At 36.9% G+C, this 15,891-nt stretch overlaps 7 protein-coding genes across 7 annotated transcripts; 4 read left to right on the top strand and 3 right to left on the bottom strand.

Moving 5' to 3' along the window:
- Nucleotides 1–43: 43 nt before the first annotated feature.
- B0P05DRAFT_466593 (uncharacterized protein) lies at nt 44–2,954 on the bottom strand (the record flags this gene model as incomplete). The annotated part of the gene is made up of 3 exons (XM_051574346.1): nt 44–179; nt 230–2,392; nt 2,446–2,954. The coding sequence occupies 3 exons, from the start codon at nt 2,952–2,954 to the stop codon at nt 44–46; spliced, it is 2,808 nt and encodes a 935-aa protein (XP_051436458.1).
- Nucleotides 2,955–5,117: 2,163 nt separating this feature from the next.
- Nucleotides 5,118–7,516, bottom strand: B0P05DRAFT_635919 (uncharacterized protein; the record flags this gene model as incomplete). The annotated part of the gene is made up of 5 exons (XM_051583609.1): nt 7,100–7,516; nt 6,698–6,904; nt 6,291–6,420; nt 5,631–5,797; nt 5,118–5,573 (listed from the first exon to the last, which is right to left on the bottom strand). The coding sequence occupies exons 1-5, from the start codon at nt 7,442–7,444 to the stop codon at nt 5,118–5,120; spliced, it is 1,305 nt and encodes a 434-aa protein (XP_051436457.1). The 5' UTR covers nt 7,445–7,516.
- A 3,026-nt stretch (nt 7,517–10,542) lies between these two features.
- Nucleotides 10,543–10,902, top strand: B0P05DRAFT_466680 (uncharacterized protein; the record flags this gene model as incomplete). Its single annotated transcript, XM_051574349.1, has 1 exon — nt 10,543–10,902. One exon carries the CDS (start codon nt 10,543–10,545, stop codon nt 10,900–10,902), a length of 360 nt encoding a protein of 119 aa, XP_051436456.1.
- Nucleotides 10,903–12,019: 1,117 nt separating this feature from the next.
- B0P05DRAFT_466575 (uncharacterized protein) lies at nt 12,020–12,553 on the bottom strand (the record flags this gene model as incomplete). The annotated part of the gene is made up of 1 exon (XM_051574345.1): nt 12,020–12,553. One exon carries the CDS (start codon nt 12,551–12,553, stop codon nt 12,020–12,022), a length of 534 nt encoding a protein of 177 aa, XP_051436455.1.
- Nucleotides 12,554–13,658: 1,105 nt separating this feature from the next.
- On the top strand, nt 13,659–14,071 carry B0P05DRAFT_609120 (uncharacterized protein; the record flags this gene model as incomplete). Its single annotated transcript, XM_051583377.1, has 1 exon — nt 13,659–14,071. One exon carries the CDS (start codon nt 13,659–13,661, stop codon nt 13,932–13,934), a length of 276 nt encoding a protein of 91 aa, XP_051436454.1. The 3' UTR covers nt 13,935–14,071.
- Nucleotides 14,072–14,111: 40 nt separating this feature from the next.
- On the top strand, nt 14,112–14,500 carry B0P05DRAFT_534479 (uncharacterized protein). The gene has a single exon (XM_051577325.1). The coding sequence runs from the start codon at nt 14,233–14,235 to the stop codon at nt 14,431–14,433; it is 201 nt and encodes a 66-aa protein (XP_051436453.1). The 5' UTR covers nt 14,112–14,232; the 3' UTR covers nt 14,434–14,500.
- Nucleotides 14,501–15,151: 651 nt separating this feature from the next.
- Nucleotides 15,152–15,736, top strand: B0P05DRAFT_609119 (uncharacterized protein; the record flags this gene model as incomplete). Its single annotated transcript, XM_051583376.1, has 1 exon — nt 15,152–15,736. The coding sequence occupies one exon, from the start codon at nt 15,152–15,154 to the stop codon at nt 15,734–15,736; it is 585 nt and encodes a 194-aa protein (XP_051436452.1).
- Nucleotides 15,737–15,891: the final 155 nt, after the last annotated feature.

Genomic DNA, 15,891 nt, shown 5'->3' with positions numbered 1-15,891 from the left:
TAAAATGAGATTTTTTATTATGTACATGTTGTCTAAATAATATCTATCGTTTGATAGAAAAGATCTTTCTTTTGATCCATTTGTAAAGTTCAACTAAAATAATATATACAATGGTAGAAGCAGCTGCCATACCCCATTCCCAACTGATACCCAAGTGCTTGAATACTTCTGTATTGATACTATCAGATTCATGTGAGTCAAGATGTTTACAAACAAACAATACACTTACACAGGCACATAGAGTACAATAAACATGATACCAAAACCAAAGACCCAAGAGGCATACATGTAATAATTTTGTCTACGAGTGAATCCTTTCCAGGTCCAAGTAGGCATCATTAAGTCTCGACACGTTTGGGCATGAAGCAACAACAAGACAGTCATATTGACAAACAAGGCACCACGGGCATGATAGACATCTATACAGGTGTCGCGGTATTCGTTTTGATTAAGTGATTTGTTACAGTCAATACCAAGATCACCACTTCCATAGCCATAAATAACAATAGCATAGTTGGCCAAACAGATCAAACCCATCATGATACCATAATACAAGATATCAATAATGTTGCGATAACAGAACAAGGACTCTTTTTCGGTACGAGGTGGTACAGACATTTGCTTAGGATGAACAGGCTCAAGGCCCAAAGCCATGGCTGGAGGAGCACTTGTGATCAAGTTGTTGAACAGAATCTGAATAGGTGATAAGGGATACACAATTTCATTACCGTTTCTAAAGGCCAGACAAAGGATAAGAGGTGTCAGTTCAGCCACATTGACAGAGACCATATGGACCACGAATTTAGAAATGTTGGCAAACACACGTCTTCCTTCTTCAACAGCATCTACAATAGTAGCAAAGTTATCATCTACCAGAATAATATCCGAAGCTTGCTTGGCTACATCGGAACCACCTTGACCCATCGCAATGCCGATATCCGATTCCTTTAGAGAAGGACTATCATTCACGCCATCACCTGTCATGGCAGTAATACATTTACGACGATGAAGTGCTTCAATCATCTTGACTTTGGTATCAGGACTACAACGGGCAATGACCAGAGGAAGTTCAGGTAATTCATCGATGCGTTCTTCAGAAAGTTTATCGAAGGCTTGAGCAGACATCACTAGGTCATCTTTACTTCCATCAGCAGGAATAATGCCCACTTCACGAGCAATGGCCTTGGCAGTAGCAAAATGATCGCCAGTCAACATATGAACAGTGATACCAGCACGATGGCATTTCTCTACAGCACCCTTTGATTCAGCTCGAGGAGGATCGTAGATACCAACAAGACCCAAAAAGACCATGTCTTTTTCAACATCTTCACGAGACATTTCACCTTTTTCTTCCTGCACAACACGTTTGTAGGCCAATGTGAGGACACGGAGACCATTTTCAGCCAAGTTTTCGACTTTGGGTAAAACCAGTTCTTCAAGTTCTGATGTCGTCATGGGCTTCACAACATCTTGACTTGATAATTGGATACCAGTACAGCAATTAAGTACACGCTCAGTCGCACCTTTCAAAAAAGCCATTGTGCTACCATCATCTGACTCACAAAGAACACTCATGCGCTTAATTGAAGAATCAAAAGGGAATTCAGTCTTGAGTTTCCAGCCTTTTTCAGTCAAGGCAGGTTTGCTCATGTACAGTTTGTGAGCAAATACTTGCAGCGCCACTTCAGTAGGATCACCAAGGCCGTACCATTCATTGGTTTCATGATCTTGACGTACTTGACTCATGTTACAAAGAGCAGCAGTTTGAACCAATTGACGCAAACCAAAATTCATAGTGTCTTGTGTCATTTTCTCTTGAGTTTCTTCAGAACAAACGTCACCTTCAATATTAAAGCCAAGACCGCTCACAGAATAAAAACCAGTATCAGGTCGCCAGAAACGAGTCAAGACCATCTTGGATTGTGTCAATGTACCAGTCTTGTCAGAACAAATGTTGGTAACTGCACCCAAGTTTTCAAGTGCCACTAAGCGACGCACAAGGGCATTGGCTCTAGCCATCGCATTGACACCGAATGCTTGAGTCAATGTGACAACGGCAATAAGGCCTTCAGGAATCACAGCAATCGCAGTAGAAATAGCATATAAAACCACTTGATCATCCACTTTGAATTTTGCAGCGCCAAACACGATAATCAAGGCAATAATGGCAATGACCAAAAGCACAAGTGCCATTCGATCCAGTGATTTTTGAAGAGGTGTACGAGCATTATCGTCACTTGTCAACAGACGTTTTGCAATTTTACCAATTTCAGTCTGCATACCAGTTGCAGTAATAATGCCTCGACCACGTCCTTTGACAAGTGTGGTACTAGAGTAAAGCATGTTGATACGGTCACCTAGTGGAACTTCAGCAGATTCAAGAACATCGTTTCTATAAAGTAACAAGTTAATAAAGAGGGTTCATTGAATCAAAAACAAACTTACACTTTACTAACTGGAAGTGATTCGCCTGTAAGTAATGCTTCATCAATATCCATATTAAAGGCATCTACAACTCGACAATCTGCACCAACCACATCACCATTGGAGAGGATAACAATATCACCGGGAACCAAGTCTTTTGTAGGAATTGTTTTTTCATGACCATCACGAATGACTTGAGCAGTAGGAGAAGCCATTTGTCGAAGTGATTCCATTGTCTTTTCAGCCTTGAATTCTTGAGCAAAACCAATACCGGCATTCAAGATCATAATAAAAGCAATGACACCACCTTCAACCCAATCTTTGAATGCAAAAGAAACAGCCATTGCAATGACCAAGATCAATACCATGACATTCAAGAATTGCTTCAATAAAAGCTTGATAGGATTAACACCGCCATCTCCCTCCATTTCATTTGAGCCATACTGAGTACGTTTTTCTTGAATAACGGATTCCTTGAGACCATCTTCCAAGTCAGTTTTCATCAATTCAGCAACAGTTTCAATTTTCATGGTATGATAAGGTGGTCCTTCAGCCACAGGTTGATTTGATTTTTTCTTGCGTCGAATGAGATTAAGTTTGCGCATTTTGATCTTTTCTAGTATGGACTTGCTATCGTCATTGATCATCGTGGTAGAAGAGGCCCTTGTAGAGGTTCTTTCATTGTGCAACATTGGTTTTTTATGATTGACATGTGTTGTATCAAAGGCAATTCCAGATGTATTTGGATTATTATTTTGCATAAAAAATATAAGTAACGAAAAAGAAAAAGAAAGATAGATCTGATCTCCCCCTCCCCCCTTTTGTACCTTGTTGAATTTTCAAGACAGAAACTCGAGAATAGGATAAACGCAAAAAGAGAAAGAGTGAATTCACCACTAGGTCATTATTAAAAGTTTAATTGGCTAGAATGCAGGCATGGTTTAAACAAAGACTATCGTCACACTTTATGTTTCCCTGTTATTCTAGAACTTACTAGAGTACATCTCTTTCTTTCTATACTATCAAGAGAAACATATATATATACAGCCATTCATTATAATGAAATGCCTTGAATTCGAGACATCAAACTGTGATTCAATCACGCTATTGTAGAAACGTCAGAAAAAAAGGTTCTTGTACAAATAAGGATATGCGTCAATAGTGCGATTGGCTAATTCTCAAAGATCTATCGGAAGATAATGTTAATGCAATACCACACGTCTAAATATTACTCAAGATGGATATGTGTGTGATACAAATACATGTATAAACAAATGCAGAGTCTAAAATGCAACCTGAAAACAAAAAAAAAAAGAAGGAACGGAAAACGGTAGAGATCAACTTTTGTACTACATTCAATTATATATACATAGCGTAAATAGCGCAAATCCAAATATGGTAATAGGTGAAAAGCAAAAAGTCGGTACACGTTATCATGTCAGTGTTGCACAGAAATTACGCTCTAAAACAAAAAAAATTCTATTAAACATAAAAAGTCGACAATTTTTGACATACAAGCATTGAGCGATAAATAAATGAGGTATCTATGCACTCATCGAATGAAATAATGGATACATTAGTAATGTAGTTTATACCCTATTCAATGTGTGTGCTATAGGCTTCTTGTTAGAACACATTTCTTAACACTTTGACATCTTTCATGATTAAACATTTCCTTTCATTATGAAGAATCAACTGTACTTTTAACAAAATAAATTATTTGGATAAACTATTCAGTAGTATATTACCTGATTGTGTAATAGAGACACTAGGCAAATAAGTGCTTCAACAGTAAAAAAAAAAAAGAAGACAACAATCTATACGAATCTTCTTTTTCTTGTACACAGTACAAAACCTACGTATACACTTACAAACACTCTAAATGCCTAAAAATCATGTCTAATAGCATACACAATACCTTTAGATCAAAAAAAGCAACCTGAAAAAAATGGTCGAAATCGCCTTTCGACCAAAGGGTATTACTCATGAAAAAAGCTTGTTTGACAACCTTCAATCTTCTCTTAGACGCTGCAAGACAAAAAATAGAGCTATCAACAAGCCTAAATACTCAAAATGTGCTTCAGAGGCTCTAGTTTTTGGTGAGCGTGTTTTTTTAACAGCTGTACTACACAAATGATGGGATATGGGCAAAAAAACTTATAAACATCTTTGCCTATTTGCTCAATACTTTAGCAGCAAAGTTACTGCGCTCTTTATATCAATAGAATCAGAAGACAAAGATCTACAACTTTTGTCACTATACCAAAGCCCAATAACTGCGTCTTTATGCAGTTCTCAGCAAAGCCCTATTTTTTTTTAAAAGGTTTTTATTTTTTGCTCCACGTAAACTATGACTAAAGCCTGTCAAGTGGTGGTCACAATTTTGAGAGATACAAAGGGAAAATACATAAAGTAATTAATTATAAACATTTATGCAAGTGTTTCTCGTCAATCAGAGAATTGGGAGAAGCATGAGTGGATGAAAGAAGTAGAATTGGATTAAACGGAATTTCATTGAAGATAGTATTCCAATGGGATTTTCAAATTTGACCCATGCCTTGGAATACTATTTCTTGAGCATCTAACTCACTATTCTGAGTATAACGAATGGAATGGAAGTTCATATATCAGATTGCTTGTATGATATCATCAACAGTAGTGGTTGGCCATAAAAATTCAAATATAAGCTCTTTTCAAAAATGTGTTTTTGGAGGGAATGAAAAGAGCATATGGTTGTCGTTTTCAGTATAAAGACCACAAATTTGGCATAAAAGAGTTGGAAATCGTTCAGGCAAGAAGCGATTCATACGTATCTTTGTAGGCAGCTTATAGTTTATGTATCGATCCACCACATTTCTCACAGCGGCGGTAAGGGACAATGTCCAAAATGAGTCCCAAAAAGTAGGGAAAATGGCTAACAGGGTGGAAGGAGCAGGATAAGACTCCAAGCAAGTCATTTGATATACCTTAGAGCTGATCCCATCGCTCGGTCTCTTGATAGATAGAACAGAAAAGCAGTTTAGAAAAGAGGCAAAGCTGAATCCTGCATTTATGTCTGAAGAGATGGCATTGGTGGGAGAAGATATCGCTAAATGGCGTTGAAAAAAGGGAGCAACACATATAGTTCCTGCTAAACCACGAACTAACCTCTGTTAAATTGTTTGCAACTCTTCGGGGATATTTTGAGGGAGCTTCCAAAGAATAACCTTGGCAAAATGATCGCACACCATGAGGCCATTAACTTGGATTTGACGCATATCAGGAGGCAGAAAAGGTCGCTGAGCATGCCTATAATGCATAACCACAGAGATTGGTAGTAACATACAAACTGTTGGATTGAACTCCATAGTATCAAAGTTTTTAGAAAGTCTATCTATAGACACATAGAGCAATTGAATCATACTGACTTTGTTAGTGGCGCCATTGGATCGATTTATAAATTTTCTTGTAGATGGGAAGAGCAAAGGAACTTGTACATGCGAGGCCCCTGTGACATTATGCATATGAAGCCGAATAATTTTCAGCCAATGTGCTGAAGAGCGATTCAAAGGCAAAGAAAAGGTACAGCGAAAAAACAGTGCGTCTCTCTGTAGCAGAGGGCCCAAGATACCTAATCTACCCTTGTCTTTCGGAAGTACCAACGTTGACCAAGCTATTCGAGGGAAAATCTGTCTATTCAAAAATTGGCTTGCCAATGATCGAATACGAGACAGCTCTTGTGTAGTAAAAGGGATGACTCGACACAAGTACCAGCAGTTGGATAGGATCAACGTGTTGGTGATGGTGGAGCGAAAACACATCAAGTTCCACAAAAGTGTAGATTCCATGTGAGGTCAACTCACACACAAAAGAAGGGCACATTTTACCATCAACAAACAACGCAAAGCACTTAGGTGTACGGACACCAAGAGACACCTGATGATCAATAGATCGTTTGCACTCTAGAGCCAGCTTAGAGCGATCACTCAAAATTTGACTTGACTTGGTGCCAGGCTTCTTGACCTCCACGCAAAGCAACCCAAAAGAATTATCGTCGATAGGCAGAAAGACGAAAAATCGGGTTTAGCTTTGCTGCTGCTGCTGCTACTGCTGTCTGTCTAAATTGGGATGGCCATATGGTATTTTTCCATAGGACCGTGTGGATGAGACATTCTTGTCACGCAAGAGTATGTTTCTCAGAAACGGATACAATGCTTGGTCATGAAGTCTTCTTCAGTTCTACACTCAGTCCTCCAGTTTTCAAATTGTCAAGCATTTCTTTAACAACTCGTACCAAGGCATCTTCTTCTTCCTTCTTCGATTTCTTTGCATACCGCGACATCTGGTACTGCAAGTACTGCACATCTTTTTCTTCTCTCATCATTATATCATCGTCATCATTGCCATCATTGCTTCTTCCTTCTTTTTCTTCTTGCTCCAGCTCCCACTGTGTCTTCAAGTCAATGAACATGACTAGAATTTCATGCTCGAATTGCTTCTTCTTTGTGGCAGGAGTGAGCGCTTTTCTTATTTTTTTGAAGTTTTGGCTTCAAGGCAGAATCCTTCAACAGCAACTGGCACTTCCAAGATAAAGAAAGCAGCAAGTATTGACTTTCTCTTAGCATCTTCTTGTTCCTCACCAGCTCAACAACACGTCTTCTTTCTTTGTTGAAAACTTTTATCAAGTCTTCATCACCAACAGACCAGCGACCAAAGACACCTTCTTCTTCACCATGATCTTGGCATAAGACCATGTTTTTTCTGTGTTGGTTGTTGTTGCTGTCATAGCAATGCTTGCTTGCTGCTTGATATGCTTTTTCCAGGCTGCCTTAGCATTACCCTTCTTAGCTTCTATGCCTCTTGAATTGGCGTACTTGAAAAAGGCACTTGCAAGCTTGCTATATTCTTCATCTTGATCTTTGCCAATGTTAGCTTTTATGTGCTGACTGTGCCTTTCAATAAAATCAGCGAGTAATGGTATATCATCCTTTTCTTCGCACAGATCGAGAAAAATCTTGAAGATATGTGAGTAAGTTGTCATATTATGGGGTTGAGATTCGAGAATTGAATATGGAAAAGAAAGATGATATTAATGTAAAACACCACAGTCCTATTCTTTACTTTTTCACATAGTACAAATGTACAATTTTATTATAAATACTCTCTATTTTTCTGAAATAAAGGAGGTCATTCAGTGAGCATTATAAGCTGTGTAACAAATAAAAGCATAGCATTTACTATCTCAGTGGATGGTAACAGACTTAATAATTTTATTTTTTATCTTTGGGCTTCCTTCCCGAAACATACTTGTTAACATCTTATTTTTTTTTTTTTTTTTATTTTCGAATCCATATTTGAACACTATCTTTGATCTACGAAGAGCATTATCTTTATATTATAAGGAACATTATCAAGCGTAGTTATAAGTCCTCTATGAACATTATCTTTATTTTATAAGGAGCATTATCAAGTAATCGAATCATAAATTTTTAATTGAACATTATCTTACAATAGTAATTTTTATCACAATTTCTTTTTATATTTAATCTCTTTGAAGTTAAAGACATTACAGCAGAAGCAATGGAAGATTCTGGCTAAATCTTTACTCAAATATCGAAGAAAAATACAATCGCTTACGCTGTGACGAGAATATATATATATATATTTTTCAAATCTAAAAGTAGTTATCTTCCAGAAATGTATTTCGGTTGGCACAAATAACATACTTGCACACTGTTGTTAATTTTTTGAAACTCATACTTAAAGATTGCTAGTTTATTGATTTTGTAGAAAAGATCCTTTTGAACACATGGTCCAATGTGGCCTTCGACTGTTCAGACTCGATCAATTTATAAAAATGAATGGCTTTACTAAGCTAAAAAAAACCACCTTAAGAGAATAGGGGCAAAAAAGGAATGGAGAGAAGAGCGTTGATCTAATGTTGTGTCTGGGCGTGAATTTGTAACCAGAGAAGAAACAGAAACATTTGGTTGGATGTTGGAAGAAGTAGATTGTTTGTGGTAGCATGTTACATAGAGGTGATTTTGGATAGAAGCAAATGTATAGAGGTCCATCTGGTACTCCAATAAAGTACAGAGCTAATGTTCTTGAGTATTGTTGTGAAAAAAAACAACTTACGAATTTCTGAAAGACAAAGAGCTTGGTCAAGGACACTTTTGCGTTCTCTAAAGCCACCTTGAGCAGTGTCTAAGGACGATACTTGGTCTTGGAAAAGTTCTTTGATGCATTTTTCGATTGTTTTTTCCGGAGATAGTAGTCAGACTAATTAGTCAGTAGCTGACTGGGTCAGTCAAGTTGCCCTTCTCATGAATTGGGACTATTTGTACGACTCGTCAATAGTAAGGCGTGTATGATCAACACCAGCACAGATCAAAAATACGGAAAATTAAGGAATCACTATAATTTTCGATATGTCTACAGGAAGCAGAGGTAGAGCCATAAAAGATCGCGGTAATAGCCGTAGATGTTAGAAACTTCTCATGAATGTAAGAAAATACATATGTATCTTCAAACTCCGTTAACATTTATACCGACTTACAAGTATGCCACTTGTGTATTCAAAAAAAATAAAACAAAAACCACTATAAAACAAAACAAAAATATTTTTTGTAATGACAGAAAAATAAAAAAGCAGAAGATTTCATATTTTCTGCTTAAAATTAGAAAAAAAGCCAGCTTTTCAATTTTTCTGCCTTAAATAAATAAACGAGTCTACCGGATGATGGCTTTACTGTTTTAGTATAAAAGAAGAGATCAATGATCGGTAGACTTGTTTTTTATTTTAAAGCAGAAAAATTGAAAAACAAGCTTTTTTCAAAATTTCAAGCACAAAATATGAAATCTTTTACTTTTTTATTTTTTTGTCATTGCAGAAAATATTTTTGATTTATTTTACAATAATGGTTTTAATTCTAGAATAGCGGTTTTTATTACTTTTCAAAAAATATTTTTTTGAGTACGCAAATGGCATACTTGTAATTTCGGCATAACTGTCAATATTTTTATGATTTCTGAAAATGCTTTTTTTTTTCTTTTTTTAGGTAAGCCCATCACACTGACCACGAAGGCCTGAGGTATAAAAGTCTTTCTATAATTCTCTCTATCGCCCTAGTTACTTTTTTATAGAGTTGTCACTACAGCGTAAGCGATGGAAGAAAAATGCAGTTGCTCACGCTGTGGTGTATGGTTACCATGGTTACCATGGCTACTATGGCTACTATGGCTATTATAGCTGTCGTAATTATTCTGCTGCAAGAGTGAACCTAGCCAAAAAAATCGATCATCAAGAGCATTCAATAAGGATATCTAATTGCAGCAGTTGACGTTGTCAACGGCTAGTAGTTGCTTTTCAAAAATGATTTTCAGCTGCCGCTTGCTTAATTCGAGTTTGCTAAAATTTATGCAAAGGAAGGGTGTAGTTGACCTGTGAGCCTGGTTTAAAATAGAACAAAGCAACTGTTATGAGATCAAGAGAGAATAATGTTGTGAGATGAAGAGAGAATAGATATAAGATAAGAGAAAAGGTAAGAACACAGAGAAAGTCCGTTAGAACTTGTATAGGCTTTTATTTCTCCAAGAAAATGTTATCTTTCAATTGCTATAAAATGTCGATGTATTTATACTTTTTCTTCTCGGTCAAAACAATTGTTTTGGGTTAGCTTCTTGACTACGGATTGATTTGTTAGATCAGGAGCAATTGAGAGAAATGCCTTTAGAGGAAGTTGTCAGCTCAGCCAATAGTACATGATCTGACCTGAACTTGAACAAACTATTACATATTTGTCAAATGCCAACACCAATGCCTTTGTCAGCTCTAACTGTCACTTTATGAGTGCCATTAATAATAACAGAGTCACTAGGTTCATAATCTCTGTCTATGAGGATGATGTAGTACTTCTAGTAGAATGAGTAAATGTCAGTGACTATAGACCCATTGCAATTGCCATAGATGTGATCTGGTCTTTTGCCATGATCATCATTTATTGATCTATGCATATAAATCTATATATGTTCACAACAATATTAATACTTAGTCTTTTAAGGTATAGCTAGTGTAAGAAGGGATGAATAATGCTGTGTATACAACAGCTACACCTTTCAAGTATCTATATACATACCATGATAAACTCTATCTTTGGGTCTTCAAATGCAATTCCTCATTGTTCAAACCTTTTGCCCCATGAAGAAACAGAAGCAGAATCAAAAGAACGCCCGGATTACGTTTGTGACAAATATAAAAACCAAGAGTATGACTACCCTACTTTGTATGGTGAAATTAAGACGAATGAAAACATAAGTAAATTAAATCAAGACCTGTACCGACTGGCTTATTTCACGAAAAATGCAATAGAAACGTACAACTTGGGAACGTGCTTATCTTTCCAGGCAATTGGTGCTCTTGTCCATTTTTATCCTATGACTCTGCAACATCAATCCTCCTATGTCTTTATGAATATTGCTACTTTAAAGAAGTACTGAATAGTCTCACTGTATTTCTTTGTTTTCTTTTTTATTCTATTCTATTTTCATTTCACAACCCAAACATCACATAGATAATTATACCTTTAAGGTCGGATAAACTAATCTTCTTATCAAAGGAATCGAATTGGAACTACTTTAGTTTATATGGATTAGGAACAGACTGTCAATGGACATGTCTTAGAAATATACTTGCGTCAGTCAATTAGGTAGGGTTTGATCTGCGATAGAACAATGTAGGAAATTATTTCAACAAACTATTTTAGCATCTTCTTGTCATTTTCGTTGTCACGTCAAATCGGATCAAGCATTGTTGACCTCAATAGTTTATCCATCATGATAAGGCCTGAATAACAAGAGTCACTAAGTCTGTTACCACCGATCTAAGTTGTCTCTTGATTTATCATTGGATTAGAATCAATCTCTTTAGAATCAATAGACGAAGCGAGCATAAGATCTATTACAGCTACTGTATCTGTATTCTGGTCACTTAGCCATGAATATCTGTAAGTGACAATAAAGTCTGATATTTACTTGTAATATGTATATAAATTCTATATGTTCACAACACTAGTGTAAGTAGCAATATAAATATAAATACAGCATTAAAGAATTGCTGTTTTATTTTGGTCTTTGAATACAACGATTTCTGCTGTCAAGCTTTTGTGAAAGATCATTGTTTCTGACTAGCTCCTGAGTATCGAAGAAAAACAGCTCACTGCATAAAGCAAACGTTTCAACTGCAATTTTCTTTAAAGAAGGGCTTGCTTCAGCCAAATTTACAATATCTTGACTTCTTGTTGTCATGCCAGCAAAGTCAATTGTTAACAAGCGAACATCTTGATCAACGCATTCTAGGTAGGCAAGTAAGTCTTGTGTGTTGCTATCAACGCTTAAATTATTCAAGGTATCTTGCGAGTTACTTTGTAAGTCACGTGATTTGAATGGTGAGGAAGCCCAGCTACAAGGAGAAACGAACATCTTTGTCGCTAAAAATCTTTCCTTCAAATTTGTTACCATGGATATGAGTTTTATCAGTCTCTGTTATCAACACCTTCATTTGTGGGAGATTTACGAGCATAACCGATGATTTCAGAGCCATCCTTTTTTAAATTCTTCAAGAATTCTTGGTACCTCGGTAAGTAAATTTCGTGTGGTCATCCTGGTGACAATATCTGCACCACATTGACATGTTGTTCCAAGTGGCTCTAAATACTTCAGTGTTCGATTCCATCCAACTAATCTGATGACTGAGTTTTTGGAATTTCTTGGAAGTGGGAGTATTGTCTGGTTGATAGATGTCAAGTACCGCATAACAGCTACCCATAAAGAGACCCGTTGCCTGTTCAGTGGTGATTCCAATATCCAAAATATTTCCAAAAATTGCCAAGCTCGTATTAAGTCCACTGAGCACCTCCTTAGAGGTAAGCATAGGTAGGTGAGTGAGTTTTAGAGTAATGACCTGTGATTGGTCCGTAATCGCTTTACAAGGTAGTACTTGGAGCTTGGCTTCACTAAAATTGATACCTTTACGAGAAATGTTGCTTATGTCGTTATATCTAGTAACATAAACGTCAAGGTAACGAGTCGCACCATCGCTAAGTGCCATACAAGCGTGTACGTTAGGGTGTTGGTTTTTCAGCTCGACCATACATTGTTGATCGGTATACTGCTTTTTACATTCGGTAATATCGAAAAGGTACGCTCCTTCTGAACGAGAAGAGCGATAAATCCTGGTTTGCAGGACACGGTGAATATCTGGTTTCTCTTCTGGATGAGGAGTGATATCAGTGTGAAGTAGCGACACATTTTTAATGCGTGTCGCTTCAGCATATCTTTTACGCCTAGATTTTTGTATGGAAGAAAGCATGATTGAATAGGGATTAAGCGACCATCCGCCTTTCAGCCGTCTTCAATATTTATTGTCTGGCGACCAAAGAGAGACTTTTTCAGCCGTCTTTGGTATTTATTGTCTGGCGACCAAAGAAAAACTTTGTCAGCCGTCTTCGGTATTTATTGTCTGACGACCAAAGAGAGACTTTGTCAGCCGTCTTCCATCCGTCTTTCAACTGTCTTCCATCTGTCTTTCAAGCGTTCTCATCAATAATTATCTAAACTATGACTACCACTAGAAACAAAGCAATGTGTATGTTTTATTATGTCGATTCTACTCCAGAGAATGTTGAGATATGTAAAAAAAAAAAAAAAAAAAAAGCTACAAGAAACAGGTTCGGAAATATGTTATAATACTACACCAAACCAGCCTATACTCGTTGCTCAACAAAGAATACTTGGTGACCTCTTAACCTATCGCAGATATCTGGATGTTCTGCCCAGTGAAAAAGTAAACCAAAAGAGAAAAAGATGCGAACTTTGTAAGCTTAAAAAAGGAAAATAAATGTGGTAACGCAACACTAACCTTTTTTAAGACACTGACGCACAAGTAGTTCAATTCATCAATAACATTTATTGTGTCGAAGATTCAAATAACCATGAAGTTTATCAAACGAAACTGGTCACTACACACGAAATATCTGATACAGTTAATGAATATACAACTATATTTGAAAACAAAACATTTCTGGCATTCGCTCGATGGTGTTCAACTAAAAAAGCGTTATTTTTACGGGCCAAAGAAAGTAGAAATGCTTCAACCCGTAGAAGAGAGCTTTGTGTTATGAACGATATTTATTATGGTAGTATCACACTGCTAAGCTTGAACATTGGCTAATGTGTTTTTTTTTTTTGCAGATTGCATGTTGACTTCAATTAGTGAATATTTGCCGAATTACCAACAATCATTAAAAACTTTACAAAATGATGAGTTTGAAATTATAAGATATGCTAGGAAGTCTCCTACCACAGACAGTTTGAATACGAGAGTAAGACTACTTGAATCAATGATCAACAATTTGCGTTCTCGTTCTTTCGCTACACGGGTTTATGTCTCTGCTTGTTCACGTTCATCAACGCCTTTTTTAGAACGAGATTTAAAAAGTGATGAAATTTATAAGAAATTAGAGCATCCTTAGCGGACTTTCCAAAATGAAAAGTTTTTTATTTTAGATAGGTCAAACATTTTTTAGCGGACTTTCCATCAGACTTTTTAAAATGAAAAAAAATAAAAATTTCCTCCAAAACTATCTAGAATAAAAAGTTTTCGGTAGACTTTTCAAAACTTTTTCCCTGAAAATTTAAAATTTAAAATTTAAAATTTAAAATGTCCACTATCACTCAAAAAAACAACCAAACGTGCCAGAACTGCACCTACCACCACTACTACCACTGCCTCAGCTTCCTCTTCAGTTGACCTAGTCATCACCGAAGAAGATGCCGAAGATGATCTCGAGTCAATTACCGAGACTCCCAAGAAAGGCCAAAGGTAAAGGAAAACAGTGGTTGGCCACCGAGAAGGAGGAATTGTGTGTCTCTTGGGTGAACACTTCGATTGATCCGGTCAAAGGATCGGATCAAAAGCTCAAGACATATTGGAGTCGTATTCACGAGTGTCGTGAGATGAAGAGAGAATAGATATAAGATAAGAGAAAAGGTAAGAACACAGAGAAAGTCCGTTAGAACTTGTATAGGCTTTTATTTCTCCAAGAAAATGTTATCTTTCAATTGCTATAAAATGTCGATGTATTTATACTTTTTCTTCTCGGTCAAAACAATTGTTTTGGGTTAGCTTCTTGACTACGGATTGATTTGTTAGATCAGGAGCAATTGAGAGAAATGCCTTTAGAGGAAGTTGTCAGCTCAGCCAATAGTACATGATCTGACCTGAACTTGAACAAACTATTACATATTTGTCAAATGCCAACACCAATGCCTTTGTCAGCTCTAACTGTCACTTTATGAGTGCCATTAATAATAACAGAGTCACTAGGTTCATAATCTCTGTCTATGAGGATGATGTAGTACTTCTAGTAGAATGAGTAAATGTCAGTGACTATAGACCCATTGCAATTGCCATAGATGTGATCTGGTCTTTTGCCATGATCATCATTTATTGATCTATGCATATAAATCTATATATGTTCACAACAACGAGAACTACGAGCAAAGCCGAGTGGAAAAAGAATTCGGTTCTTATCGTGAAGCAAAGGCTCTTGAACAACAGTTCAGGAAGATCAAAACCGACGTGCTTGCTTTCTGTGGCCACTACAACAGAATAAAAAATCAGAACAAAAGTGGAACCAACCAGTCCGATGTGGTAAGTAGCTAATATTGAACTTTGATCTGTGCTAACATGTTGAAGTTGAAACTTGCCAAGAAGGCATTTTGGGATCCTGAGGGTCGTGATTTCGAGTTCGTGGACTGTTGGGAATTGTTGAGGGACGTTCCCAAGTTCCAAAGTGTAGCTGACTCTGCAAAGAAACCAAAGAAGAAAGCTGATGAGGAGGTTAAGGCCCAATATGAACAGCGGCCTATGGGCAACAAGAAGTCTCTTGCTCTTGTTGCTCAAAAGCAAACAGAAATTGGAAAGCAGCAAGCCATCCTCGAGAAAATCAAGCTTGAAGCTGCTTTCAATGCGAGCATGGAGCAAGTCTTCAGAAAAAATGTGGCCATCGCTGAAAACGCTGCAAGAGAAGCGCATGAGCGCCACATTATGTCTGTGGACATCTCGTCCATCCTTGAAGAAGATAGACAGGAGTACTACCAGTACGAGAGAATGAAGATCATTGCGCGTATCAGGAAGGAGAAGGCTGAGATGGAGATGGCCGAAAAGAAGGAGAAGGAGAAGGAGCAAATCGTTTTGGATGATGATTCATCTTGTAATGATGATTTTGAAGACGTTGAAGAAGAAATTCAATCAATTGAATCAAATAAATAAATAATCCATTTTTCAACAATATTCTCAGTTATAATATGTTTTTATTTCATTTTCTAGTAGGTACATCCTTGTAAATTACCCGAAGATGATTGATAAGATCGGTTTGCAACTGGTTGTGAAGATCTTTATCGCGAATCGTTCTGTGAATTTCAACA

Source organism: Gilbertella persicaria (assembly GCF_025201335.1).
Source record: "Gilbertella persicaria strain CBS 190.32 chromosome Unknown B0P05scaffold_12, whole genome shotgun sequence".
Classification (NCBI taxonomy): Eukaryota; Fungi; Mucoromycota; class Mucoromycetes; order Mucorales; family Choanephoraceae; genus Gilbertella; species Gilbertella persicaria.
Note: the sequence above shows the minus strand (reverse complement) of the source record. Positions and strands in the feature narration are given on the sequence as shown.